We start from the raw sequence: 20,767 nt of genomic DNA, 5'->3' as shown, positions 1-20,767 counted from the left end.
AGAGCTCCTAGCACAAACAAATTTGAACATGCTGCTCCTACTGCGTAAGTGAAACTGTTACGTATATGAGGGTGTTGTGAAATTCTTGCTCACTATCTAGATGTTCATCTCAGAGCAGTGTATAATAAATAAATTTTCTCATCACTAGATATCTTATTAGGCGGATTTAAAAAAAAAATGTGATATCGGGTTTTATTGCCGAGTCATAGAGTTGGAACTTGGTACTCAAGCTTTTTTCAGTTTCCTACAATTTTTCATGAAGTTGATGTCCTACGCAAATCAGCAGCTTCTTACTATTAGTGGATTTTTCCGCTTTCTTTTATGGGAACTAACCTATGCAGTGGTTGTCGAGAAAAGTTTCTTTGTGAAGGTCTTAGAGAAATAGACTTAACTGTGATATTGAAACAGAAAACACAATTACTGCTTTAGGGAAATTGAGCACAGCGCAGAATGTTGGGAGAAACATAGGTCTTTGGCATATCCAGCGAGATTGATTAGGTTTGCCTGCCGCATGCTGAAAAGTCTTGACTTAAATATAAGCATATTGCCTACATGTCTTCTAACCACAAGGTGCACACGTTGTCTGCATAGGTACTATTTCAAAGCTGCTTATGAGTATGTGAGACCATTAGTAGGACGGCAAGTGTGCCAACATTGCTTTAATGGTATACACCGATTACCGCTAATACATGATTACTGTAGGAAAATGAAATTTTGTTGCAGTTACTCTTTAATGGAATACGACAAGTAGAAGAATGCTTTCAACTTCGGTTGCTTCCAACTTAACTGTGGTTTATGCAAACGAGCCTAATTTTTTGGGCTTTAATGGCTCTGCTTGGGTAACATATCAGCTATTAGCGAGAAATAGCGAAATATCTTTCAGATGTTTAGATATCAATTGCAAAGATCTTCTGCTTTTGTTAAGAAACATTCTTGAGAAACTTTCTTTAGCTTTGCAGCTGAGTTTGGTTTCGCTTAATTCAGACATAATGGGCTTTTTGCCAATGAAACTATAAATGTAGTTATCATCATTCATTGGCAGAAAATTTTAGAAAATGAACGCCCGAGTTTCGATTGTGTTTCTTAAGTTCTTCTAAAGACATATTCTAAGGGAAATATGTTTATTTTTCTTCAGCAGGCATGGCAGACATTCAGCGTTGACGCACAGAAGGCTGTGCTTTTCATTTAGCGCTTACTGTATTATATGGCACTGCTCATCTTGGTATGTGCTTCTTATTGTGTAATGGCTTATGATAGCATATTACTTTTATCTGTATATGCATGCATGAAACACAGTCTTGCATTTTGCTATTTCGATCGTTAAACTAAAATAATGGTGATTTCAGAGCATTCTTTCTGTGTATTATTTTGTTCTGTTTATGTCGCCGCTCTTGGAAATTACAGTCGGCTGTACTGCTAAGTTAGAGAACTGTATCTACAAGTTGGTTTCCGAACTTGGTTCGTGTCTGGAATTACTACCGCTGTGCTGCTGTGTATAAGGATAATCTTTTCGACGAAAACTCAAGCTTCATCAGCTGGTGTGCTCCGCTGCGTAGGTTTAGTCTCCGCATAGCGAGTGAAGCCAGCACTGTTGTCTCAAACTCGCGTTCGATGAAACAATGAAATGGTCTAAAACACAGTTGTGAGTCTGTATTTGAGTGAACAGGACAAAGCCGCAAAGGGCTTGCCATACTCACACTTAGCCCGCCCGCTATTGCTGAGAAAGCGGCTGCGCTTCGTCTCTTAGTAGACCAATCGAATTGTTTAAATACCAAAAATCAGTGCACTTGTGACATGGCGAAACCATGCCACAGTGGAAAATGTCGACACGTATGCCAGCCATCCATTGCCCTGGCATACAAAAAAAAAACACTGGGCTTACAAAAAGTGCGAGCCGAACATGGTGTTTTGAGTATGCAATGATGCTTGGGCACACTATTTCTAAGACTCCCCAAAATAATGAGCTGTTACACCCACTCTTGGGTGTAACGGCATAGGTGCATGCCTCTTAATGTGCCAGTCGATGAGAAAATCTATGTTCAAAATAATGTACCCCCCAAGATGGCAAAACTACGAAAGACATTGCAAATACCTGCCATTCAACTGCATTGAGTTATGCTGGCTTTCCCTAAGAGAGCTTGACTTGTAAAAAAATAATTTACAAGCCCTAACATTATCAGGTACTTTTGCAAGAAATGCATAATCTGCCCCTGCAGTCGTGCAGGAGAGCAAGTGATGTCCCAGATGGGAAATTACGTTAGTGGGTGAGCATGCACATTGAAATACATTTCTCAAGTAGATGCGTAAGCTACAATATGCAATGCATGGCCAAAGTTAACCCAAGGCTTGTACACTGCATTACTAGTTGCGAAACAGAGTGCAATAAAAATATTCTTCGCATATCAGTGCCTGGTACCAGTATGTGCATTTGACGGCAACTGTGGTGCGTTAGAAGCGTTTTTCACGGGGTTACCAGTTTAAAGGGACACCAAAGGCAACCATTAAGTCAAGCTAAAGTGATAGACCAGGGCTCTAGAATCTCTAAGGCGTCAATAATATCGCGAACAGAGTCTTAATAATCGAGAAATTGAGGTAAGTGCAGGAGACTTTTAGAGACTCCCCAGGGAAATTGAAGTACTTGCCCTATGACGAAAGCACTCCTCACTTAAATTCTGTCAATAGAGTCAACCACTCCTTGCAGAAAAATCCTTGTATTGTATTATAAGACGAAATAAAGTGCTACTTGTCCAGTTCTGTTTCATTTTTAGACAGAACAACTCATCGAAATTACCCTTGACAACGGTGCGGGCGGTCGAACGGTTTCGTTTACGCTCGACTCCGCGCCGCTCGCGCTTTCGCGTTTCAGTAGTCATCGCGTCGCGTAGTGTTGCGCTGGTTTTGCTGGCTCGCAAAACTAGCACACACTGCCTGTAGCAGAAAATTCAACTTCCACGTGATGTCGCGGCATACCCGAACGGTATACGCCACTTGACCAAAAGGTAGCTGCAGCGGCGAATCCGCCGCTCTGTGCTGGCTCGGTACCGCGGTCTCTCGGGCGACGTTTTACCCAACCACTGCAGCAAAGAGGGGTGATGGCGTATGGAACGTCACCACTCCTCCGGTTCGGTGGCGGTGCGTTAGAATTTCGAAAAAGGTATTCGGACTCTTCAGATGCAATTTTCTCGTAAACGAAGCCTTTTCTTTGCACGAAACAAGCGTTGCAAGGTTTCTGGAACGGTATTCAAACAGTGCAAGTCAAGTTAATATTTGCATTTTATCACAGCACAAAAAGAAAAGGAGAAGTGGGCTGATACAACACCTGCTACGTGTGGATGACACATTAAGCGAAGTCGTGCCAGAGCCGTGCTGCAGCATTTCCGTAGAAAAAAAATGCCACAAGCATTCTCTGTTTCTATTTTAATCTCTGGGTGTGGCACACACATTAAACAGAAAAGAAAACTGAAGTAAAAAGCTTCCAGCAACACAATTCAGAGCAAAATAAGCTGAGAAGCAGGCAGCTAAGGTGCAGCAGGCTGCATAGCAGCTGTTAAGGTGTAGAGATGCCCTAAAGAGCAAGCGGCAACCAGAACTGGCTGTTTGTTACCTTTGCTACATTATTCCATGCAATGGCACGTACTGGTCACAATTATTACGCGGATAACTACTGTCGTCAAATAAAAATATGTGGAGAGGCAAAGAAGTGCAGGCAAGACGTCATTAGCATGGTGCACAGACAATTTTATTGGTTTTCGCGAGCTGTGCAGCAGACACATGGCAGTGCCTACGTAACAAGCAACAGAACACAAGTTCAGGGAACACGATTGCAGCATGTTTCTAAGCTGGTTCTGCAACCCAAAGTTCAGCTGGGCTACCTGAAGGAATCTGGAAAAAAAAAGAAAGGCTTATTGGTCTGCGAGGTGCAAGCACCACTGCCGTTGTTGTAGTGCGCAACAGCAGGTTGCGCACTACCCATCCGCCACCTGGAAACCGCGCTCTCTAGCAGGCAGGTGCTGCAGAGTGCTATTGCAATGGTCTGGTTTTCCAGCCGTTTGATCGAAGGAAGTACATGCGAGTAAAACAGTACCAACACAATGATTGTAAAGCCATGCAAGGAATCGGTCAACTAAGCAGCAACTCCACGATCCCGTTTACTTGAGACTACAACAAAAAGAAAGCAAAACACGAACAAGCAAGCAAAGAACAAACACACAACAAAAAACTCCCAACACACATGAAACATCCATGCACGAGTCAGACAATGGAGTAACTTGTTTCGCAGCATGAAATGATTTTGCAGCCTGACCCTGGAACAAAATATTTGGGACTAGGCTGTAACAGCACCTGTGCAACCAGATGCAGCATCCATTTTGTCGCTACATCATGCTCGGTATGGCCCTTTAGATATATGCAGAAGCACGAAAATGTATTAAACACTGCATGCCTGTGCCATTGCAACCAGAATGTGCTGAAAATCCTGTTTCTTGGCCTTCGTAATGTTATTTATCGGTAAAGACATTACAAAGCTGCAATTCTGAAGGCAATACAACAAACGGCAGCATTGCCATAAGGTCCACTCAACACTTGGCAAATGGGAGCACGCTAGAGAGGCTCCAACCTTTCACAAGCCTGCACTCAGCACGTTCCTTTGGCATGTCACGTCCCTCAGGAGAGGAGTGGAAGGTCGTCTTGAAGGCATCTCGCACAAATATTGCATGGCCAGTGTAAATGCGACTCCCATGCGTGATTCTGTAAGAATACCTAGGTTCCCTGGAAGTCCTGATCTCCATTTACCAGGAATGGGTTGACCATCAGGTCCAACTCTATCAACGTCATCGTCACAACGTCGTCAACTATATCAACGTCATCGTCGCTGATGATTGCGTTACCTACCGGCCTATTACTAACACCGATGACATTTTGTTTCTTCAGTCTGACATTCAGCACGTACTAACCTGGCGTAATTCATGGCTAATGTCCTTAAATGTGAAAAAAAAAACATCTCTTCTATCATTCCACCGACGTCACTCACAACCAACTTCAAAATACCTCATCGGTAATGCAGAAATCGCTTCAGTATCAACTTACAAGTATTTAGGCATCCATTTGACACCTGATCTAAATTGGTCTTTTCATATATCACAGGTTACTAACCAGGCAAATCGCGTCCTTGGTTACTTTCGACGAACCCTGCGACTAGCACCCACATCAGTGAAATCCCTTGCTTACTTAACACTTATCCGCCCCAAATTAGAATACGCATGCGCGATCTGGGACCCTCATCAAAATAACCTTTCCATTACTCTTCAATCTGTACAAAATCGCTCAGCTCGTTTCATTTTCTCCACGTATTCCTATCATGTAAGTGTAACTGAACTAAAACGTAATGCTCATCTCACAACTTTAGCGAACCGCCGAAAAATTTCCAGACTGTGTCTGTTTCATAAATTCTTTTATCATCCATCTCTGAATTCCGTTATCAGCCCCGCCCATCGCATTTACAATCGCACAAACCACGGGAAGGCTGTCAAACCTCCCCCTGCCCGCACTTCTGCGCATCTGTCATCATTTTTCGTCCATACAGCAAGGGACTGGAATGACCTGCCAAACGCCATCGTTGATAAGATGACTCATCGTCATTCAGATAATCCATAGAAGGAATGCACTGCTGAAATTCCACCCCCTCATGTAATACCCCTTCAATGGGGCCTTTGAGGTGCTAATAAATAAATAAATAAATAAAATACTTAAAACAACTTAGGTCCTCACCATCATGTGTCTTGCGGTAGTTGTGCAGCAGTACTGTCGCCCACACAATGAGGTCGACGGTGCGTGCAGACGCAAGCTGTCCCGACGTAGAATTTTCTATCAGTTAGCAAGGATGCCGAAGGTGTTGCTAGCTCGGCTCAACCTTTAGTTGAACACCCTACGTTCAGCATCAAGGCCGGAACCAGGGTATGGTCGCATGAGGTTTTTCAGTAAAGGTGATCTCTCGTCACCAACAAACACATACGGCAACTTCATTGGTGCACCTGGCACCTCGCTGTCTGGTGGAATACCGAGCTGTCGGTCGTTCAGCTTTTGCATTCTCCAAAATAGGCCAGCATCACCACATGAACCATACTCGCCAATGTCCACCATGGTAAAACGATACCTGACATCACACACTGCAAGCAGGATCGTACTAAAATGACGTTTGTAGTTGTGAAACAATGTACCAGAGTTTGCTGGAGCTTCTGTGCACAGATGCTTTCCATCCATAGTGCCAATGCCATAAGAAAATTGCCATAATGACTCAAAATCATTGGCTATTTCCTGCCATTGGGCTGTTGGTGTAGCAAGGAAGATAGGCTGCAGCACGTGACGTAAGGCCAGGCAGGTTTGCGTACCAGTTTGGCTGGCCGCAGAGCAGGAGTTGTCGTACGACTTCGCAATGATTTTCATGTTAGACCCATGTGCAAGTTACCTGCAAAGGGGAAAATATGCATATATGTTTAACGCTAACAAAACAGGGCACCATTCGCAGTTACACGAGGCAACTAAAGGTCATGGATAGTGACCACAGAAAGAGCAGACACCAGCATGCAAGGAAATGTGAAGATTTTAACACAGTCAAGTGGTTTAAATGTAAAATTTAGAGAAATTGTGAAATTTTGAAACCAATAAGTAAAGCATGAAAGAAGCAAGTTTTACTTTGGAAATCTTGCAATTAAGTGAACGAGAAAATCAAGTTACCTTCTATACTCTAACACCCAGCCAGCCGAGCCAGCGCATGGCACCTTCAGGCTCGAGTTGGAAACTTGCCAGAAAATACCGCCTGTGCAGTCCCCAAATTTGACACCAAGAAATGCAATTACGGTGTAGCTATTCAACAATGTTGCCAAAATTTGTCAACGTGTTTTCTCCCAGCCATCATCCCATGACACGAACAGGGCAAATTTTGTTTAATGTCTTGGCCCAAACATCCACAGTGACTAGTCTAGGCATTGGCCATGGCTTTTTCAGCCACTTTTTCCAGATCAGTGCATGAGAAAAGATTGACAGGCTGCCGTTCCCCTTTTTTTATTTCATAGGTTTGATCCAACTTCCACAATGGCTGACGCGTCTCGGGGTTTGGTTACTGAGAAAGCGACGATAGAGAAGTTCCAGTGTTACTCTTGTTCACAAATGGGTAGCGATTTCGAAAGGAGCCTCGACCCTAACGTAATATCAACTGCACTTTGAGTTGCCCCCCTGGTTAGTTTTTATCCATCAGCATTTTGACAGAGTATGTACAAATTACTACGAGCGATATTTTCTATCGTGTGGAGTTTTTACACACACAAGAGAATGCAGTCAATTTCCCACCAACGTTCGTGTGAAACTTGACTAGCAGTCTAATCTTACATTTTGAACACCGCCTCTGCAGGTGCCCTTATTCATAATTTTATAATGATTTGCAAGACGCTGAATTACTGTACACTCCCTACAAAAACTTAAAGCACTAGTACTGATGCCAATAAATATGCGTATTTTTTTAAATGGCCTGGCTTGCGAAATTCGGTAACTAGGAATCCAGGCACACATTTTGTATATATCAGTTTTTTTACTAACGGTACTTATACGTAAAAAAGCAGACTATTGCTTTCTTTCATGTTCCTTGAGATGTTTCTTTGAGGTCCCACATACCAATTCTCGAAAATCTGAGCTATTACTACTTTGCATCCATTCAATGACCAGTGATCAGCCTCTAATATTATGTATCACGGTATATGAGAGAATAGCAGCCTGGGCTTGTCGGTTTTCCGTCTTGGTGTTAACAGCGCAAAACGTAGACGGGAAACGAGACGAGAAGACGACACAAGCGCTGACTTTCAACAACGTTTATTTGAAAGAAACACGACTTCTTTATACCACTGCCCACACGTGTCGCAGTCACGTGATTGCACATTTAATTTCATTTTTCATTTATTGATACTGTCAGCCTCATTCAGGGGCTGTAACAGGAGTTGAAAAAACAGAACGAAACTGAACAGCAAAATAAGTAGTACAGAACATATTGAAAACCGTAGTTATACATGAGTTAAAGAAAAAAAAGATAATCTCGTGAAATGCACCCATAAAAAAAACAAAAATGCATCACTCAGAATCAGAACAGCAATCGTATGCAGCATCAAACTGACCTCATCGCCCTATGCTAGTGCCATAGATGAAATTATCTAAGTGGCGTAGAAATTCAGCTAATGATGTCGACAGAACAGCAGAATCTGGAAGAGAGTTCCAGTCTCTACAAGTTCGGGGAAAATAACTAAACTTGAAACAATTATTTTTTATAGTCGGTAATGGGATAAACTTACTATGACGATGCCTTGATGTTTCATTAGTTTTGATCTCAAAGTAATCTGATTTATTTATTTTAATATAATTATTGATAATGAGGTAAAGATTCTTCAGTCTTCCATATCTGGTTCTGGTTTCTAGCATAGGTAGTTGGGCTTGTTGGCAGAGTTCTGTTGAAAAATGGTCCAGGCGGTATTTATGAAAGATAAACCTTGCAGCGAGTCGCTGAATCCTATCAAGCTTGTGACACATCATGTGAAACATGCACTTTCTTGCACTCAAGATAGTGGCTGTACGTGCGAAAGCTCAAGCTCATTTTCTTGTTAGTAACACGCACGGCGTGCTAACGCATTGATCACGAGGTAGGGCAATCTCGGCTGCCTCATTTATCTCCCGAACCAGCTGGTCATTGTGTTCTTTCATCACGCCCCAGCGTCCGAATTCTGCGGCACAAGCTCTAGAGGGGCAATCTCTGACATGGATACATAGATACCTGTTAGCCTGCTCGACGCTAAGTTTATGTTCCTTTAGTCTTTTGTCTGTGCATCTTGAAGTTTTCCCTACATACTCTTTCCACATTTCAAAGCTATTGAATAGACTACGGCTTCTGTGCAATCCACAAAACGGCTCTGGTAATTTATCGTGCACCCTTGCTGCTTTATCGGCTTTTCTGCATTAACGCGTCAGCAGAGGCTTTTTAGTTTTTCCCGGGCAATAAGGGCTCCATTAACTCCAGCTTTGCGCCCAATCTTTTTCAAGCGGTGAGATAAGCTGTGCACGTATGGCAGGGCCACAGTCCTTCGCTTTTGTTTCATTTTTGTCTTCTCGCCAACTTGCTCGCCATGGACACGCTCGAGTTTTAGGTTCTTGCTCATTTGTTCCGCAACAGGCACAAGAAGGTGCGATGGGTAACCAGCCCTAGTAAGGTGATCAACCTGCCAACGAAAACGTTTATCGCGTGGATGCACAATTCTTTAAGCGCATTTGCTAGACAAAGGTTTGCAATGGCTTTCTCCACCAGTTTTGAATGCGCTGATTGGAATGGCAGTGGTGCCTTGTCGCCTCTGGGTTCATAGGCCCAGGAGACTTGCCCCCTGGAGGGTGAGTGGTTTGCCGCTTCCGCGTGCGCAGCGATGCCAGATATTACCGTAACGTATGCGCACCCTATAGATATAACGGAGTCTGTTAGCATGCTCGCCTTACATTCCTCGCAATTCGTACTTTATCATTTCATGCGTCTTTCCTATCCCTTTTACGCAGGCGGGTGTTGTGCTCCTTTCGGAGGCCGTTTTCGGCCTGTCTCTGACATTTATTCATGTTTTTTCAATTCTATAGTAGTAAACTCTAAAAAAAAGTTCACTACCTTTGGGTTGTACTTTGTCCCCAAACAATAATCGTCATCTGTCTTTCCTTAACGCTGCGAGCTCGGTACTTCCTAGTCACAAACGGCTTGCGCGTTATCAGCTTGACACAGCATTTTTGACAGGAATGTGGCTAGCACCGAGTTTTCAAACGGGGAAACGCAAGCAAGGCAGATGACTGTTGTTTGGGGACAAGATAAGCCCCAAAGGGTGTAAACTTTTTTTATAGTGTAATATCAATACGTACTACACGTACTGTCACTGATTTTTGCAACTTTTCCACTTGTAGCCCACAAAAGAGAAATATACCATGATTTGTGCGACGCAATCTTTGACAATAATCGTCATTAAGAAAACAAAAATTGTAAACATAAAGGAACGAGTTATCACAGACGCAATACGCCGAATACGCAATACGGCGGCTTGTACACACACACACGTGTGTGTGTGTGTGTGTGTGTGTGCGTGTGTGTGTGTGTGTGTGTGTGTGTGTGTGTGTGTGTGTGTGCAAATCGCCGTAAATGTGTAACGCAACACCTACCGCAACGTGAATGCCAGTTTTTCGCCGGATTACAAAGTGTTGCAGGTGACCTTTGTGGCCGTATAAGTGGATCCACCAGCGCCAGAAGATGATCAAACCTGTCGGTACAACGAGACGCTGAAACACCATCCTCACAAGATATGCGAGTTAAAAACGTGCAGCGTCTGATAACAGGTGCAGGAAACGTTTGCTTATGCGGCTGACCGCGGTGGTTGAATGCGAGCGCGCTACACCTACTAAATGCTGATTCTAACACGTGAAATCACATGTCATCTTTGCGACTCTTAGGTGTTTTATTGGTCTGTGCCGTGCAATTAATGTAACGTACCAAAGCAAGCCGCAAACTTACAGCACGCAGCTCCAGTTCTTGCAAGCATCAGAGTTCTAGCATACGGGTGGTACAAGCAGCGATACATCAACACAGACACACACACACACACAAAACGAAGCAGAAGATAAATGCTGGAATGTTCCTAATGCACTTACACTCAATGGCTGGCGAACATATCCGTACCTTCCACTTTGGTATTTGTTGCGATACCCCAATTTGACGCAAGGAAAGCGCGTAAACAGAACAAGCAGGCAAACTAAGAAAACAGGAACATGAATGTTTACCTTTCGACGGACATCCGGAAGTACTCGAAGAAGTACATGCCGTCTGCAAGACGCACTTCACGGACAAGGGTGAAACATTCGCCCAACCTACGCCATTGCTTCAAGGTCATTTAGATAGGCTTGCGCTTGTTCGCCCGCCACTGCTCGTTCAGCATATCTGCGGCCACCATTAGTGATACCCGCATCCAGTACGCTTCATTCGTGTTGGACATGTACACGATTAAATAGTGTATTGTCGAGTTATTCATACGAAGAGCCATTCCCAACAGAGGAAGGTACACGCGCTTTGCGTGTGTCGCAGCCGACATCGTGACACCGCACTGAAAATACGCGTGCGCGATACTGATGCTGATGGCGCAGGTGCTGCCCGAGTCCAAGCAGTCACTAGAGGGCAACAAGGAACAGAAATATTCTAAACATTTTGCTCGTTGCCAGGCCAAGGGGCTGCCACAGCCTTGAGTCGCGTTTTCACCGTGACGCGTAAACTTCAACTTGAATCTACAAAAATACGCCAGTGTCGACTGCTGTCACAAATAGTTGCCAAACTTCAACACGTTTCCTCCGCCGAATGGTTTCCAGCTGTCAACAGATCGCGTCGTCCAATAGGAGTGCGCGTGCGATCCGCTCGTGCGGATTGAGCATGCACCGAATTTTGCGACACGATGCGCCTTTTGGGCGTCCGCACGCGGGCGGACGAGAGCAGGACGGACGGGCGTATTGACCATGTTTGGGCCTTTAGCGTTAGCGTGTTCCGCATGCTAAACCATTGCGGGACACTATTCAATAGACCTTTAATATAGCGTGAAACAACGAAACGCCGCAAAGCGCGAAAATTCACCGCACCATGTAGATGCGCGTACTCAAAGCTCTTAAGCTGATTGGCTTACCATCCAGTTAGTAGTAGCCAAAACAGCATTTTTTGATAGTACACCACTTTAGAATAGCGTTTGTCGCCATACGTGCGTTGAACGCAAGCACCTTTGCGGAACGTTGCGTTAAAAAACTGGGCGCCGTCTCGTGCCTCCTCACAAGCCTATTCCAAACCAAGACAGTCCATTGGCAACCCCTCTGTTGCTTTGCGGACGCGCCTCGTCAGGGCTACGGACGCAGGATCGCCGAACTATCTCAGAAATTGCGTACGCTATGCGCTAATAACTAGCGCTTCAGGTGAGCTTTGAGGAAATCAAAGCTCATTTCAATAGCCACTTGCGGCCAACGAGAGTGAGTGCCTAGCCATCACGAGAATTCACGGTGAAGCGGGAACCATGGGTGCCGCCATATTTGGCAGCGCTACTTCTTAGCGTCCGTGCTTTGTGAGCGTTAGCGCCTGCCGCTAAATACCGAAAACAGCGGAGGCACGCTACGCGCAAAGCTGCTACAGCGTTCTGCGCGTGCGCAGTGTGGTCCCGCTATATTTTAGCGCGTAGCGTGGTGCTACTTCCGCTACACTAAAACAGTAACATCACGGCCGAGCGCGCATGACCACTAGCGCGACGCACTACGTAAGTACGCATGGAAAGAAATCCTGCGCACTTCCACTGAAAACATTTGACCGCCACAGCTATAGCAATAATGATCATGCTGGCAGCCTATCAACGCCCTACGTATGTTGCACGTGACGTGAGTTCCTGTCATGCATGCGCCACTGCATTCTTAAAATTGCACCCTTTGAGTCGTATTTTGGCACACGACAGTAAACGTCATCTGTCCGCACTTCCTTTCTTTAACGCTGCGAGCCCGGTACTTCCAAGTCACGAAAGGCACGCGCGTTATCACAATGACAGAGCAATCTCGACAGGAAAGTAGCGAGCGCAGCGTTTTCAAGAAAGGAAACGGAAGCAAGACAAATGGCGATTATTGTTGTATGGCAAGATACGACCCAAAGGGTGTGCAGTACATTTGTTTAATAGCCGAGCACCATTGTCCCGCTCACGGTGCCTGGGATTGCATGACCGTGCGGTATATGTTGCCCTGTTTGCCTTGTGTTCTTGTCCGTGTGTGATATGGAGAATGAAATTTCTTAAGTGTGTACCGCATGCTATGCGACCAGACTGGGCTGTTACGGCGTGAAAATTATAAGAGAGAGTCTTAGAATTGGGGACCCAAACGGTTTGGGGAAACTAAGTAAATTGGGGGCTGCAAGTCTGAGTGCGCAGAATACAAGCCCGTTTTGGATTCTTGCGTTCTTGTTGACCTAACACCCAAACATCGAAAACTAACGTGGGTCCCCCAGCAGTCTTGGGTCTTAAAACAGCATACTCAGCTCTTAGCACTAACACAGTAATTACGTTTTTTACATGTTACTGTTTGCCCTGTTTGCTCGAAAATGCATTCTGTTTTCACTTGTAAGAAAAGCTTTTTTTTTTTTTTTTTGCTTTCAAGCACCTTTTTATTATTCAAACTGCGGCGTCCTGAGTGCTCGACCCAAGGTGTCTGCGCTTGACCCGATTCTCGAACTCTGCTGCTCCTCTAAACGCAAGAGCAGCTTACGGTACGCGCCTCGGGGACCCAGAGTCTTGGGTCCCCAATTCAAAAACTCCAATATCTGAAGGCCTCGATCCATAAGCACCCAGACGCAACGGCCGCCGCACATTAACGGGAGACCTCTGCTAGGTGTCACGCACGTTGACATTTAAAATCATTTTGCCAACCACTTACGATTTTGATACCGGGGTGTTCGAGTAGTAAAATCTCCGAATCAAATCGAACACAAATGCTTAAGAAAAAACGACCTCAGAATACGTAATCGACCATCGAGTATATTATGTTATTTCTAAACGGAGTGAAATATTACAGCGAAGCTGTTCACCTCGTACACTCTTTTCAGGGCGCGCGGACAGGAATGGGAAAGTGTGTGACGATGGCTCTGCAGCAGTGGAGACGGATAGGGCAGAGGAGGGAAAGAGTGTGACGGACGGCGCCTGTCCACGCGCGTCCGACGCGCCGGCGCGGCTGCAGCAGCGGTTGCGGAAGATGCATTGAAGGTGCGGTGACCGCGGCGCCACCTGTGTCGGCGTAGTGTGGTGCCGTACGAAAAAAATGTGTATGACTTCACATTGTTTGCAGTCTAAACAGCTTCGCTGGTAATCCGTCCCCATATGGATGATGCGGCCCCACGAATTCTTACGTTTGCGTGGAGCCCTTATTTAAAGAAAAAACGCAGAGATGGTTATTTGGCTACGTAGTGCCTGCATATAATAGTGTTGCGAACCGGGCGCCCTGTCCACTAACGAGCTTGTAAACAACTGCAGTCAGTCGGATGATGCGTGATCGTGCGTGATAAACACAATATTGAAACAAAGAAACAGCCTGTCACTAAAGTATTCCTCAAAGGAAAGAAGCATGATACTTACTACAGCCGCACCTCACATTTCCTAATATGCAAATGCAGTTAGTCTTGATTTAGGCATGTTGTTTGTCCGGTATAAAAATTCGCAATCACTATAAGGCCACATAAAATGAGCCATTCTTCTCCACTGAATGTAAATTATTCCGCAGAATTTGCCTGTACTGCACGGTCCTATATTGAAACTGTTGCGTCTGCGCGACGACCGTGGACACCGTGCGTGAAATTCATTCGAAGCAACCATATATTCTGTCCATCTCCCTCTCTCGACTCGTGCGTGCTTTTCGGAGACTCGAATATTGGAACAGACCGAAGATCCGACAATTTCGGATGCTAAATTCTGAACGAATCGAATAAGGAGCATTACATGTGTATTCGAAACTTCGGATATTTGCACACCCTTCTATTTTTGTTGAGTGGTTGTCTTGCGAACAGTCACTTCCGCAAAAACTGAGGTTGTTCAGTGTTATTAGTTTTTGTTCATTCGTTTGGTCGCACTGCTTCATTCTCGGCTTCGGCGACCAGTAGATTACCATGCTCGGTCTGGTTTCATTCTAATTGCCCTTGCTTCTCATTCGGCAGAAAAACATTGCATAAATGGCCATTCCGACGGCGCCACTGCGGAATGTGAAAGACTCAGATGTCTATCGTGTGAGGATTTAAGCAGCCCGTCCTCTGCCATAATTTCCTCGGTAATGTACACACCATATGGAAGAGTTTTACGCAGTTACGTATGTGTAACTTACGTAAGCGAAGTTACCTTTATGGGCACGTCACTGTGCCGTAGCCACCGTAGAGGAAGCCATTGAAGAAGGAACAAGTGAATCGAGGCGGGGATGAAAGGCTCTCTGACGATACGACCCCTTTTACGGAATGCGTTCAGTTACTTTTTCCTTAAACGGCCCCTCACCAGGTCCCATAGCAAATTTCGGTTATACGCTGGAAGTTGTTACGTGTCCTCTAAGGAGTGTTCTGTCGCAAGCACTTTTGAAATCGGCTCCATTATTAGCCGAAATATGAATATTTCGGTGCCGCGAACCCATGATTTCACAAGGCGAGCTACACTGCATAGCGAGACACTCTCTCCACTCTCCCCTTCTAGCGTCCGCCAGCGAAATTCCTTCCCTGCGTTCTCCCACGCCGGTCCTCTAGGATCGCGTGACGCCTACGTCACGGGCGCCGCCTTCATTCTTGTTGTGCTCGTTTTTTTTTTTATAGCGCTGCGCACTTCAGCTGACAGCGTTGCGCGCGAGCTGTTGTGACGTCTCGTTTGGCGCCGCGCACGATTTTGCACTCTGTGCACAAGGACACATGACTAGCGGTATAATTCAGAGCTACACGAATACTGACGCAGAACAAGCGGATCGCAAAGCATGATCATGCGCTGGAACACGGTAGAAAATGGCACAGTTTCGGTACCTGCACACGTGACTGCACGACCGCGCGAACAAGTAGACGAAGCGGAAGTGCGTACACCTCTCTTGTTTCGGTGTGAAGTAAAACAAAAAACACGCAGACATTCCGCTTGTGTGGGTTATTATTGCTTTAAACTTCAATTCGTCAATATTCAAGCAACAGATCACACAAATAAGAAATGTTGCCTTCAATAATCGTCGAAGTCACGTGTCACTACGAGCGACGTCACACTGCGGACACGACTACGTAGGCGTACAGACGCGACTACGTCACCGTCCGGCTTGGAGCACGATCGCCGCGAGGAGGAGGGATAACGGTGTTCGGATTGAGGCGCGTAGCGATGTAATTCTTTGCAAACGCGATCGTTAGAGCGCATACAATGCTCTGGGCTTGTCAGCTCAATATGGCCATACCTGGTGAGGGTCCCTTTAAAATATGCTACTAAATATGTGTCCTCCAATGGGCAGTACATTTCACGATTTCATTAAACACTGCTGCATGGCCACCGGAAGGAGTAATGCACAAGGTAAAAAATGCGCTCTGCACATATCCGTTGCTTCCAGGACTTTTAAACTTCCTTCAACAATAATTGCACTAAGTGCGTCACCTTGACTGCAGTGCGTTCTCCGGTAAAAAAAAAAAAGGGGGGGGGGGGGTGTTGGCAGGGCCCCGTTTCACTAATTCGTACGAATATCCTGAAAATATTCGCAGCATTTATATATGTATATATATACATATGTGCGGCTCAAGAATGCTCTCACTGACCCGCTCGTCGAACGCCCTGGCCGCGAGCCGTGCCAGCGTGGCACCCAGGCCCGCGTACACCATGGCATTGGTGCCTCGGGCGTAGAACAGAGGCGCATACAGCGCCGCCGGGCTGAGCAGCACGCGGTTGGCCCAGTAGTCGTACTCGAAGGGCGGGTCACGTGCGGCGTTTGAAAATTCTAGGTCCTCGGCGCCCCTACGAAGAGAAAAATAAGAATGCCCGTTCGAGTGCGGCTCCGACAAGCTAGGAGCTTGATAAGAAAGCTTGCTCGTCGTAGCGTCGCAATGCGTTACTTTATTTAGTACGACAGCTATAGACAAGGCAACCTAAAGTTTGCCTGCGCGGCATCAGCGCCGAATGCTCCCCTAGCGGACCGGGGCAACTTTCGAAGGTCGTGGCTGCGCTAGCGCGCGCCCGTGTTCTGTGCGGCGGGAGCGCTCGTGCGCGTTGCTTTTGCGATGGCGAGTGCGACCTCGTCAGCCAGGAAAGGTGGCACGCAATACTGCGGCGCTGTTGATTGTCGCAGCAGCCTCGAAAACACGAAAGGTCGAACGCCGCCAGTGAAGTTCTGCAGAATTCCGGGGAAGTGGTACGAGGAGGACAGACGACAACCACGGATAACTACAGTGCGCCGAGTCAAGTAAGTCTCGTACTTTCGCATTCGCGTGCAATATCACGGCCGGTCAATGAAAACGGAATAGTGATATGCCTGTTTTTAGCGCACGGTCGTTTGTTTAGTCGTGTCGCGCAGATGAATTGTGGTGGCATCCGCCGTTTGTTAGCGCTAAATGCATGTGTGTTGCGCCGCTAAGTTCGACGACGCGAGCCCGATTCCCGGCCACGGCGGCCGCATTTCGATAGGGGCGAAATGCAAGAACACCCTTGTTACCGAGTGCTTTGATTTTCGTGCACGTTAAAGACCCCTAGAGGGTTAAATTATTCCTGAGACTCCCTATTACAGCGTGCCTCATATAATGATTTCGTGGTTTTGGCATGGTTTTGTCACTTAAAAGCCCCAAATTCATTTGATTGCACTGTGCCTTCGCTCACGATCGGCATGGACGAGCTCAAGAGAATAATTTCCCTTTTCCAGACGCTGCAACTTAAGTCCCTAGTTGTGCAGTTGACGAAAGGGGCCGCGCGCTACTTTTCTGTGGTAGCAGACCGTACTTATTGCAAGCCGCGGTCGTCGCGTGCATCAGTAAGCGGCAGATCGGAAAGTAGCCGCTCTAGACGTGCGCGTTATGTTTGTTGTTTGGCCATGCTTTCTAAGTTCACAATATCCAAGCATGCTTTAAGGTAATTGCCACCTTTCACATTCTTCCTGATTCACTGTTCCTGCCAAAAATCTTCGTTTCCTGTTGTAGCCTGCCATCGGCACGAGCTTACTTTAGCTGCTCGCCCGACGAGGAACTTAATTTGCTTTGGTGGGGCATGCATCGCTAATGCTTGCGTTCATGCTACTGGTCCCAAGTTAATCTCTGGTTAACGTGGTCTCGGTTCATTTCGCGGAGGAGTCTGTACGAGCCGTTTCTCATGAGCAGTGAATTTGCAGCACCCATTTCGTTGGCAACTGCAAAAGTGACCTCAGTCAGCATCCATCATACATCCGTACCATCTTCCCCCTGTATACAGAAAGAAAGCACCAGATCGAGAGAAGGAGAAAAGGTATGACTGGCAGTGTGCAAGTATCATACCTTTTAGTGGTAGCACTGTTGTAGAATAACATATGCGCACAATCAGAGGAACGTTACCCTTGCAAACATATTATTGGGAGTAATTTAATTCCCACAACAAATAGGCACACATACTGTCTAATTTCTATGCGATGCAGGTGGGAGCGGGGTCTAACAGACCAGTGGCAATCACAGCAGTCTTCTCAGCAGTCAGCACCACTGGGACGTGTGCTTTCGTACTGCAGTGACACACCTCTTGAGCAGCAGCAAGACATGTGAAACCGACTCCACAACATGCCTCTCTGAAATGACAGAACCGTCAACAAGCAGCCAACTGGATCTGCAGTCATCGAGTAGTATGACAACAGGAGTTCCTGCTGCCAGAGTGACTTATGCTGTAATTAAAATAGAAGTGGCTAAATTCCAGAACTCTGTGCGTACCTCTAAATCGACGTCGTATAGAATCTTGCCGGACACCTGTGATTCGCACTTGGCTTCCATTGTCACATCACCGTCCACAATTTGTTCAATGCCGTACACATGCGGAAGCAGACGCTCCCCTGTCGTGAGGTTGCCGCCACGAAAAGAGCTGTCGGGGTCGGCAACCTTCTTGAAACCGCACTGCAATCTTTGCATCGCTGTTGCGCAAGCAGGCGATCTGCCGCCGTCGAAAACGGAGCGCCGTGAGAACGAGCAGCGAAGAAAAGAGCGGACGAAACAATGTAAACAAAGCGGAGACTGCGCCACGACGCGATCGCGCTGCTCGACCTTTCCACATTGGGGGCGCTGTCAGGCTCAGTAGCGCCGCCTGGCCACGGTTTTCTCGTCTATACTGTTGTACAATCATAATAAGGTCAAATGACGCACGCTCACTGTCGTAAGTGCTCCATTGCGAACGCGTATTGCGGCATTATATGTGCAACTGCGCAGATTTAAAGTGCGTTAGCTTCACATCGAGCATATTAGAGCACTCATTCAGTAACATCGTAAATGCGAGCTGGCGTGAGTCGTTTGTGAGACGCCACACTCTAAGAACAGGTTACACCCTTTGGAGTGCCCCTTCTGCCACACAACAATAATAGTCATCTGCCTTCATGTGTTTCCTTTCTTTAACACTGCGAGCCCGGTACTTTCCAGTAACGAACGGCCTGCGCGTTATCAGCATGATAGCATTTCCTGTCGGCAATTCTATCATGCTGATAACGCGCGTGCCGTTCGTTACTGGAAAGTACCGGGCTTGCAGCGTTAAAGAAAGGAAACGCATCAAGGCAGATGATTATTGTTGTGTGGCAGAAGGGGCACTCCGAAAGGTGTAAACTGTTCTTAGAGTGCAGGAACTTATACACAGAAACGGCGGCGGCTCAGAACCAAGCCCACGACCTCACTCTGAGCAGCAGGACATCACAACCGAAGAGCCACTGCAGCACGTATCTGTTGGTACAGCTACACTCACCACCATGGCAGCGCTTCCAGGGTACGAACCCCGTACCGCGACCGACTTATCTTCGCATGAAATGTTTCATTTTCGAGGGTGACTTACATTACTCAATTGAAATAGACGAATATTTTTCTCGTTGGAATTCTAAGCTTTATAAACAAGAAGAAGGCGGAAACGCCGACGAATATTATTGATGTTCTTCTTCGGCGTACGTCCTACACCTAATCAATGGCTGAGCGTGTTCTGAGATAATGAAACTTAACATGTCGCAATAGCTGTAATTAGAGACGGTGCCATGCAAAATGGTGTTCGAAAGAACGGGAACAGACACACCCTTGTAGAAGTGCATTTAGAGAATATTGAGATCTTGAATTTGATAATTTCTTCCAAATTTACAGTAGTCTGCGAAATGAACCTCAGGAAATCGGCTATGGAACTATATCGCAAGATAAACGATAAAATCAAAGGAGAAAATTTCCAACAGCTAGAATGTAGTGTGCAAGTGTTCTCTGTTACACCACACCGCTGATCTGTGGCTTAAAGGGATGATGATGATGATGTGTGGAGCTTTAGCGCGCAAGGGCCAGGTTTGGCCAAAGAGCGCCAAGCCAATGGTAATTATATCAAAGTGAAGCAATATATTACGAGCAATGAATGTTATGGGGCTGTAAAGGGGCCTAAAAGATGGCTACTGTAAAGTGTGTAAGAGCTACGTGTAATAAAACTATGACAATGACTAGGAAGTGTGCCAAGGACGCGAAAGGTGCATTGTAAAAGAGTTACGATGCACGACTGGTCATATGGATAAAAATTCGAAAAGCACTACTGCCCTAACAGATTCCTTGAAGCGCAAGGACCTGAAGGCGTGTGCTGTACAAAGACTAATATCACAGCACCATCCTCTGTAGAGAGGATGTGCTACGAAACATTTGGACTAATAACATGCAAGACCACATCTTTCAAGAAATCCAGGACAGCTTTGGTGGTAAAAAGGGGTTGCTTACCAAGAAACATACCGGGATGGAGAGGGATACAATACTGGCATGCTAATGGAAAATGTTTCCTTCTTTCTCTTTCGGCTACCCGACACTACAAGAGGGCGTGGAGGACGGTGAGCCTTTCACCACATCTAGCAAAGGTATGAGGTTCGTTGCCAGCAAGCAGAAAATTGTGAGTACCATATGTGTGTCCTATTCTGAGTCTACAGAATTGGACATCATACCGCCTTGTTTTTGTAACGGGGGGTCAGAAACCTATCCTTGGCTTAATCAAATGGAGCTTATTATTTGTTT

At 46.0% G+C, this 20,767-nt stretch overlaps 1 protein-coding gene across 1 annotated transcript in view; it reads right to left on the bottom strand.

Annotated features, from left to right (window-relative positions):
- Window positions 1-20,767, bottom strand: part of LOC126538815 (neprilysin-2-like) — a 110,952-nt gene that overhangs the window by 31,680 nt on the left and 58,505 nt on the right. Inside the window, exon 6 of the mRNA XM_055075008.2 lies at window positions 16,361-16,556. Coding sequence (XP_054930983.2) covers window positions 16,361-16,556 — 196 coding nt within the window. The remainder of the gene's footprint in view (window positions 1-16,360; window positions 16,557-20,767) is intronic.

The sequence above is a fragment of the Dermacentor andersoni genome, chromosome 8 (genome assembly GCF_023375885.2).
Source record: "Dermacentor andersoni chromosome 8, qqDerAnde1_hic_scaffold, whole genome shotgun sequence".
NCBI lineage: Eukaryota > Metazoa > Arthropoda > Arachnida > Ixodida > Ixodidae > Dermacentor > Dermacentor andersoni.
This window is presented reverse-complemented; position numbering and strand designations above follow the sequence as displayed.